Genomic DNA, 10184 nt, shown 5'->3' with positions numbered 1-10184 from the left:
TATTTGTGTGAGATATAGCATTCCGAAGATTGGGAAGTGCATATGTATCTTTGAGATACTGGTTTTTCTGCACTCTATATCTCAGCGATACGGCAGCCGATCGGGGCGTGGCATGTCTCTTTCTGATCAGAAGAGTCCTGCCTGTCGACTGCCATCCGAAAAAAGGACATCCATTTTTTCACGATTTTCGCAAAATATCATGATGGTTACATCATTAAATTTTCAAAAAATCGGTCTCATTTCCGATGTCGAGATTTTTATGGCAGTCGACAGGCAGGATCCCCACTGTTCTGGGAGAGTGGGTCCTGCACCGATCTGACCCTATTTGTGTGAGATATAGCATTCCGAAGATTGGGAAGTGCATATGTATCTTTGAGATACTGGTTTTTCTGCACTCTATATCTCAGCGATACGGCAGCCGATCGGGGCGTGGCATGTCTCTTTCTGATCAGAAGAGTCCTGCCTGTCGACTGCCATCCGAAAAAAGGACATCCCTTTTTTCACGATTTTCGCAAAAAATCATGATGGTTACATCATTAAATTTTCAAAAAATCGGCCTCATTTCCGAAGTGGAGATTTTGATGGCAGTCGACAGGCAGGATCCCCACTGTTCTGGGAGAGTGGGTCCTGCACCGATCTGACCCTATTTGTGTGAGATATAGCATTCCGAAGATTGGGATGTGCATATGTATCTTTGAGATACTGGTTTTTCTGCACTCTATATCTCAGAGATACGGCAGCCAATCGGGGCGTGGCATGTCTTTTCGTGATCGGGAGAGTCCTGCCTGTCGACTGCCATCCGAAAAAAGGACATCCCTTTTTTCACGATTTTCGCAAAAAATCATGATGGTTACATCATTAAATTTTCCAAAAATCGGCCTCATTTCCGAAGTGGAGATTTTGATGGCAGTCGACAGGCAGGATCCCCACTGTTCTGGGAGAGTGGGTCCTGCACCGATCTGACCCTATTTGTGTGAGATATAGCATTCCGAAGATTGGGATGTGCATATGTATCTTTGAGATACTGGTTTTTCTGCACTCTATATCTCAGCGATACGGCAGCCGATCGGGGCGTGGCATGTCTCTTTTTGATCAGAAGAGTCCTGCCTGTCGACTGCCATCCGAAAAAAGGACATCCCTTTTTTCAAGATTTTCGCAAAAAATCATGATGGTTACATCATTAAATTTTCCAAAAATCGGCCTCATTTCCGAAGTGGAGATTTTGATGGCAGTCGACAGGCAGGATCCCCACTGTCCTTGGAGAGTGGGTCCTGCACCGATCTGACCCTATTTGTGTGAGATATAGCATTCCGAAGAATTGGATGTGCATATGTATCTTTGAGATACTGGTTTTTCTGCACTCTATATCTCAGCGATACGGCAGCCGATCGGGGCGTGGCATGTCTCTTTCTGATCAGAAGAGTCCTGCCTGTCGACTGCCATCCGAAAAAAGGACATCCCTTTTTTCAAGATTTTCGCAAAAAATCATGATGGTTACATCATTAAATTTTCCAAAAATCGGCCTCATTTCCGAAGTGGAGATTTTGATGGCAGTCGACAGGCAGGATCCCCACTGTCCTTGGAGAGTGGGTCCTGCACCGATCTGACCCTATTTGTGTGAGATATAGCATTCCGAAGATTGGGATGTGCATATCTTTGAGATACTGGTTTTTCTGCACTCTATATCTCAGCGATACGGCAGCCAATCGGGGCGTGGCATGTCTCTTTCTGATCAGAAGAGTCCTGCCTGTCGACTGCCATCCGAAAAAAGGACATCCATTTTTTCACGATTTTCGCAAAAAATCATGATGGTTACATCATTAAATTTTCCAAAAATCGGCCTCATTTCCGAAGTGGAGATTTTGATGGCAGTCGACAGGCAGGATCCCCACTGTCCTGGGAGAGTGGGTCCTGTACCGATCTGGCTCTATTTGTGTGAGATATAGCATTCCGAAGATTTGCATATCATTAAAATACCATTACTTTATTTAGCTCTTCCTTTTATCTTGGCAGGTCGCAACCTCGGGTGGCTAGGAATGCTTCTTGCGTGTCGTGATCACCGATTAGCCCACCACTGTTTACCAGGGGTATCACCCTTTTGGCCTTCCGGTTCATATGACGATGACGGCTGTCCACTAAAGAAGCCTGACGCCGGACACTACGCCGTACGCCTCATGGGACATGATTCCTGACGCGCGAGGCTGTGTCCTTTGGCTCCAGCAGGACAGAAGCGCACCCCTTGCAAGACTCTAGCCAAACAAGCCATCGCCATCCTTCGACCTGTCCATCGAAAACAAGACTTTGACTATGCATCCAACGGATGGGCTATTCGGGCTACTAGAACCTAGAAAGATATCCTTATTGTTACGTTTAAGGATATACGCGTCTATATATTTAGATAGTAGATACAAATATTTTCCAATTGTTTATTTGTTTATACTAAGCTAAGTTATGATGAATAAAACCATTGAAAAATCATCCTTGCTATATCCTGTTTCGGGGAAAATATGACGGGGAATATAGGGAACAAAAGAGCAGAAAATATTTAATCTTTTTTATTGGGGAACATGTCCTTGATCCTTGAGAAGGACTCCATTAAATCAAGGACATTTTTTAGAGCACAGGAAGCCATGACACGTTCCATCCCGATCGGGCCGCACAAAAAAGAAAAGAAAGTATATTTGTCTGTAGAAAGTATCCTTGATCTTTCGTCCTTGACAAGGAAGCTATTCTGAACACAGGAAGCCGTTGCACGTCCCGATCGGGCCACAAATATTGGAAAAACAAAAAAAAATGTTGTTGTCAATTGTACAATTGTTGTACAACAACAAATTTAAACTTGCGGCCGCTCAAATGTCCAAAATCGAGAATATGATAACTGGGATACCAGGCAAACAGAAATCAACAGAAGGTCGCTTATTTTAAAAAAAATTTTGATTTAGTTTTTATTAACATGTTTTTCAAACCCCAAAAGTATGCCACAGAATTTTTTTTAATCGCTAAAGTTGCTTGCTGCTGATTTCTGTTCGCCTGGTATTCCAGTTTTGAAATTCTCGTTCGTGGCCACTTGAGCGATCGCATGTTGAGAGTTATTGTTGTACAACAACAGAAATTTGTTGTACAACAATTGACAACAACAACTTTTGTTGTTTTTTCCGTTATTGGTTGCCTAATCTGGGCGTGAGACGGCTACCTGAGATCGAAAAAATGTCCCTGATTTAATGAAGTCCTTCTCAAGGATCAAGGACATGTTCCCCAATAAAAAATATTAAATATTTTCTGCTCTTTCGTTCCCTATATTCCCCGTCATATTTTCCCCGAAACAGGATATAGCAAGGATGATTTTTCAATGGTTTTATTCATCATAACTTAGCTTAGTATAAACAAATAAACAATTGGAAAACATTTGTATCTACTATCTAAATATATAGACGCGTATATCCTTAAACCTAACAATAAGGATATCTTTCTAGGTTCTAGTAGCCCGGCGATGGCGATGGCTTGCTTGGCTAGAGTCTTGCAAGGGGTGCGCTTCTGTCCTGCTGGAGCCAAAGGACACAGCCTCGCGCGTCAGGAATCATGTCCCATGAAGCGTACGGCGTAGTGTCCGGCGTCAGGCTTCTTTAGTGGACAGCCGTCATCGTCATATGAACCAGAAGGCCAAAAGGGTGATACCCCTGGTAAACAGTGGTGGGCTAATCGGTGATCACGACACGCAAGAAGCATTCCTAGCCACCCGAGGTTGCGACCTGCCAAGATAAAAGGAAGAGCTAAATAAAGTAATGGTATTTTAATGATATGCAAATCTTCGGAATGCTATATCTCACACAAATAGAGCCAGATCGGTACAGGACCCACTCTCCCAGGACAGTGGGGATCCTGCCTGTCAACTGTCTCTTTCGGGAGCTGGGATCATCGGTATTCAATTAACGTTCAGCAGCCCCGTTACTTGGAAATTAAAGTAGGCTTTGCAAAAGGCGTCATTTGTATTTGAGCTTAGAAAATTCTCGAGGTGATTTGCATTGGATAAGTAAGCTGTGCAAAGTAAGTTGTAATACGGAACATTCAATCAAGCATTAGTTGAGGTCGGATTTATTCTTATTGCTGAACATAAAGTCGTGTTATAAATCAGAAGAAAAATGGGTAAGCCTTTCATTGAACACAAGAGTGCGGTGGGACTAATTTTTCTGACCATTCCGGTAGAAAAGGGAACTGATCAAAACGCAAATTTCACCCGTCTTAACTCGTTTTACGTAAATCTGAACGGAGCTTCGCTGCGTGACGTGTCATACCGATGTCCGGCACGAAAGATTCTTGGCCAGAAGAATAACATGCAGGTCAGAAAATACCCATTTTTGAGCGCCGAGAACGCCGATGTGGAATCGAAGAGTGACATTGTTAAGAAATGCATATGTGAGCGTCCGATGAAGCGCCTCGAGTGTAGTCGCTGCCGCCGCCACTTCCGTGGACGTGTTGCCACAATATGCGAGAAGCATCCAATGGTGAGTTCTTTCCTAGGTCTTTCTTTACTTTTGGTTATGGTCTAACATCACATGTGCCCACAGGAGACTTACCTGATGGACTTTCGCCAGTGTCCCTACTGTTCGGCGAGTCGCGACAAGATCAAGGAATCTGATTTGACCTGGGATCCTAGATCTGAGATCCGTAAGGCACCCGATGATTCTCTGTAAATCGAGTTTGATACTCGCCAGCATCAGAATCAGAATCAAGAACTGTACAAGACCAGAAGGGTCGGAGTCTCGACTGAAGTTGCGCGTGTGTGGAGCGGGAAACACTCTGTATTTGTTGCTGGTAAAAAGACAATCTGTAACATTACAAATCAATATGATTATTGCCTGAATATCATACCTATTAAAACTGCAGTTCAATGATATTTTACTGTGTAGCCCATGCTCGTTCCCTGTTTTTTACTGTGCGCCTATGTATTATAATGCACATTATTCCTTCCACTCGAACTAAGCCCATCATATTATGAATTAATACGTCCTCAATTTCAGTCGAGTACCCTCCTTAATTGGTGAAACGAATTAGATAACGACGCGGGGGGCAACGATTCTATCAGGTATTACAAATTAAATTTGTTGCCATGGCAGCCAACAGTGCCGTACCGAGATATGCATTTTAATCTGCGATATGGAGAAGCACTCCGGCGATAACTTAAATTAGACAGAGTCGCACAAAAGTATGCCGCGGATCGACACTTAGTCGGAGTTTACCCATGATACGTAGCGGTTTGAAGTCATATCGGGCCTGCAGGCGGCGGGTGGGCGACGCGCTCAGTGCCCGTGACTACTACGGAGCCATCCAGATGCTGATTGCCATTGCCTATGTCCTGGGCATTACACCGTTCGTGGTGACTCACAGCGCAAAGGGGGACGCACCACAAATGCCAGCCACCGTGAAACCTATACATGCAGAATATGATAATGCGTGTACGACAGTACATTTAAATACGCTGGACCGTCAAGGGAAGCAGCAACAAAAACGTGTGTGTTGTGGTAACACAAGCAAAGTGTTGCTGAGCCAGCCTGGCATGATGACGCGGAGGTAACCGAACGCCAGTGGCATAATCCAAAAGGAGTGCTTGGCTTTTTCGTTCTCAAAAAATCAAATAAACAGTCAGTGAGAACAAACCCGAAATTTCTGTATCCAACACTAAAAAATGAATATGTCCGCTCTGGGGAAGTGTTGTGAAGTAATGAGAATGCTGAGATGTTCAGTTCTAACTGACCGAACAATTCAAATCCATTCAGTCTCCTGTTCATTCAGGGCCTAGTAAATACTCCTTTGAGTAGGCAAATAGCTATGAGGATGATGATGGCTAAACACGGGAAGTGACCTATGACAAATTCCTGATATTAGCACGCTCGATTTTGTGTAACAAAAAAACCCTTCCTAAAGGCGAAGGGTGAAATGATAAGTTCAATATGGGAGGACCAAAGAAACATTCTTTTAGATGAATACCATCGATTTTGACTAAGAGTCCTCTCCTAAGAGCCTGGTGTTCCATGTGTGCTTCTGACTCTGATAATAATCTTAGGCAGTGATGGAAAACCCTTGCAAAAGTATTACCAAATCGACGAGTAGCGACTGCTGCCATCATCCTCATCTGCTGCCAGAAAAATGAACAATGCAAACGAGATTGCACAATGGATCCCCCGGCTTAATGAGCTCTCAGCTGCGTTTTGTGTTGTCGTTGTCTCCAACGTCGTGCCTGAATGCAACAAATCATGTGTCTGGCTCAGAATTTTTGTCGCACATTTTCGCCAACAACAACAACAACGCCATAGTACTAAGCCACCAACAAAAGCCAGTCATAACACTAACAAAACAAAATGCAATTGCGCTGGAAGAAGGTCTTGACGGGTCGGTCTCTTAGATGGAGATTTTGCTCTGGCTTGGTCTGGTCTGGTTCGTTCCGAGCTTCGGTAGTTCCTCCATGACAATGGCGCCGCGTCGGCATTGAGCAAAAGCAGCTTTGGATTCGAGTCAACTTATTTGTCTTATTTTTTCACACGTGCAATGGTATGGTATGGAAATTTTCTATCCGCTTGAAGGGTTGCTGCAAAGAAAAAACAAAAATAAGTGATTTGCAAGTAAAATTAAAGAATCGGTTTGAAGCAGTTGAAAATGGAATGGTTTTTAGTTAAATTGCAAACTGAAGTGAATTTAAACTTGAACCTGAAATGGTTTACTAATATCAAAATCATATAGCATAGATATACATCTATATTTTGTGCCACGAGAAAAGTTTCTATACAATGCCAACTCTAATGAGAAAAGCATGGATTAAAGTTCATTTTATTTGCAATCGACTTTGCAACTCGGTCTGTGTACTCTTTATAATCATCAGCTTTAATCAGGCAAGGGAATACAGGAAAATCTTTACAAGAAAGTTCGGGATCGAAATTTTTGATACTGATGAAAAGATGAATTTAAAGCGCATCTTAAAATAATATCCATTTGTTGACCCGCAGCAGAGTGCAATCATTCATTTATTCAAATAAATATTTGTTCACCTTAATAAACTTTTGTGCAAAAATTAGCATAACAAACAGAGTAATGAAAAAGTTCAAAAATGTTTTGTTTCCCTTGACCAAAGTGAACCGAACCGAACTAAGCCAAACAATTATTTGAACAATATTAGTTTCCAACATCCATTTTGATGCGAATTCATTTCAGGGCCAAAAGCGATGAAGGTTTTCCTCAATTGACAAGAAAACAAAATACGTAAAGAGCCGCAACTAAATTAAATAAATAATTGTTTTAGGTGGAAAATATTTTGGATAAAGCTCGGACTCGGACACGATCTCTGATGAAACCCCTGACATTTCGACCACCAAACAGTGTGGAAAAATAGTTTCTTTTTATTTTGATTGCTGATGGGTTACAGAACCCAAGGCGTCGACGCCACGTGATGTGGTGGCAAAGAGTCAAAGTCAGTCACTGGGTTATGGTTACCTTACCTCAGCCATGGAGACAGACAGGCAGGCAGACAGACAGACAGACGTTGGTCGCCATCGACATCCACAACCACACATCCACACATCCATGCATCCAGCAAGAGAAGAAGAAGAAGTTAATTAGCATCGGCTCCGTCTCAAACCAAGTTAATTATGTTATGTTATTGTAAGTTATCTGGGTTTACGCTTTGTTACCGCACTTCTTTTCGAATGGCAACCGATTCTCTTGTCCCATGGCAACGTCTGTCCCTGGAGGGTAATGATGTCTAGGAATAATAGGATTGGATTGAAATGGAATTGAAGTGATTCAAGAAAGAGACAGATCTTGAAGAGGACAGTTTGTAAGTTAAGAGACTTTTGTATTTTAGGTCTAAGAGAAACTTCTGTTCAAAATAAATGGCAATGTAAACCGTATCAATCTCGGAGCCACTACCATTTCATCCGCTATCGACCCGATAAAGAGTTTTTATGTCAATCTAATGATGACTTTCCTTTGGCCGTCGCCACGCAATGCGAATGTTACATAACTCGACACAAAATTGCGGCTCAAACAATGAGCCCAATTGTAATTAAAAAGTTGTCTGCTCAATGGGAATGAGGTTTGCTTTGCCGACGGAGGGGCAGAGACAGAGCCAGAGCCAGAGGCTGGGGAGAGATGATAGATGTCAAATGGTAGATTAAGCGACCCAATTATGAGTATGTGGCGGGACGGTGTGGGATGTCGCCAATTTTGTGAAATACATACTATATACGGAGAAGGAAAGTGAAATTGCAGGCAATGGAAACTTACAATCCAAATGTGTGGCCCACACCAGGCTCTAGGTATCATAAAATACGACTCGAAACACACAACATCTATGCTGCATGGTGTATGCTGTATCCATGACGTGACGCCTAAGGTCTCTCGTACTTAACTTCATGGTAAACAGAGTTTTATTTTTATTGTTGCGCTGCGCTGACGGCGAGACCCATTTTTAATTGTTGCTCGCCTCTGGGTACCCATTTGGAGTGCAGATCTAATTGCAGCCACAGCCATGGATATGCTTTTTGAATTGTCTGTCTGCCTGTCTATATCTATTTTGATATTTTATGTTTTCTGTGTACTTTTCTGTATGTGTGTGTGTGTGGCAGCGGCCTTTTGCAAGTCAGCATTCTTCAAGTTCAAGTTCGGGCTCCCCTCCATCATTATGGCGATCAAAGTTTGGCGCTGTTCACACTTAATGATTTCACCCATCCATAGTTTTCGACTGATTTTCAGCTGCTATCGGATGCTCGGATGCATAAATCACTTAAGCAAATGCGTTCAAAGTCATAGTCATAGCACAAACAAGAAAGGCAGTTTCGATATGCTGGAACGAATCTTTAAATACCCTTAGGAATAATTACCAATTATTGTTTTAATATTTATGGTTTGAAATTGATTCAATTGATATGTACAGATTTCTTTAATGATTTTTCCATAATATTTAAATATATTTAGGAAACAACTCCCTCCCAATGCATAACCGTAATACCCTTGTCCAGAGGGTATGCTTCAAAAAAATATGCACGGGTGTCCCCAGCAAAATGTGAAGCTATTTTGAATCGATTTGAAGTTGTTGGCTGCCACTTGTGCTCACTTCTCGCCTGCTGGAAAATGCAATTAAATTTAATTTACTAAACGACCTCACAACGCCATCGGATGCTGCCACGTTTTATGTTCACATTTGAAATGCAATTTGAAGATGCGCTCGCGAAGTGCGAGTGCGTGAGAGGACATCTCCAATCAATATAAAAAAAATCAGAAGCTGATTCGCCATGTAGGGGTGAACTTGAGACCACTTGAGCATTGAAAGTGCATAACTAAACAGATTCCGATGCCATTGTGGAATCGACATTAAGACAACAGCCAGGCCAACATTATATCTCGTAAGCTAAACTCAATTTTTGATTTTTTAAAGACTAATTAGGTCTTAAAATAACGATAATCTTTCCCATTCCTTAAGGACTTTCCCCACATATTACACTTTACTGCAACAATTCGCTATTTGTTTGCCAATCTCTGAATTCATATGTCTTCGAGAGTATCTCAAATTGCGTTCCCCATGTCCAACCCCAACGCTTGTCTCCTATGTTTTTTTTCTCATTCCATTTATCACTCTTTATCGGTTATTATTTTTGCCTTATATTTTATTTATTTCTCTTTCTTTCACCCATTTTGCGTGCTTCTTCAACAGCGTAGCCTTTTGGCTAATGATGAGCAAATTGTGCCGGAAGCAATTTAAGCTTTATTGATACTTTATTGACACCGTTTTGCCTTTTTGCAAATAATATCTTATTGTTACATAAAGGACAAATTAAAACAAAATCAACTATTAATGCATAATCATTTGTTTAAACAAAGCGTATAACGGCCTCAAGTGATCGATGTCTTTTCTTTTTTGGCAAAGCCACCAAAACGAAAGATTCAGGCAGCGAACTTGTGCGGCGAACATGTTGGACACGGTTCGAGATGCACTTCTAGCCAAAAGCCCAAGCACACTGACACAGTTACATGGCCTGCATGCCGCAAGTGGCTGCAACTGCCAGCTTACTTGTTGGCTTAATGCTCTTAACTCAATTAGCAATTGAATGCAGCCTCAGCCTCCCCCCTCTACATATTACAGAGCTCTGAGTGTACCGTTTCTTTTCAATACAAGGTGGTATATCTAACAGAAAGTA

The 10184-nt window shown here is 42.1% G+C and overlaps 1 protein-coding gene across 1 annotated transcript; it reads left to right on the top strand.

Moving 5' to 3' along the window:
- Positions 1–4070: 4070 nt before the first annotated feature.
- On the top strand, positions 4071–4894 carry LOC6903554 (uncharacterized protein CG13380-like). Its single transcript, XM_033379986.1, has 3 exons — positions 4071–4143; positions 4204–4502; positions 4566–4894. The coding sequence occupies exons 1-3, from the start codon at positions 4140–4142 to the stop codon at positions 4689–4691; spliced, it is 429 nt and encodes a 142-aa protein (XP_033235877.1). The 5' UTR covers positions 4071–4139; the 3' UTR covers positions 4692–4894.
- Positions 4895–10184: the final 5290 nt, after the last annotated feature.

This window comes from Drosophila pseudoobscura, chromosome 4 (assembly GCF_009870125.1).
Source record: "Drosophila pseudoobscura strain MV-25-SWS-2005 chromosome 4, UCI_Dpse_MV25, whole genome shotgun sequence".
NCBI lineage: Eukaryota > Metazoa > Arthropoda > Insecta > Diptera > Drosophilidae > Drosophila > Drosophila pseudoobscura.
Note: the sequence above shows the minus strand (reverse complement) of the source record. Positions and strands in the feature narration are given on the sequence as shown.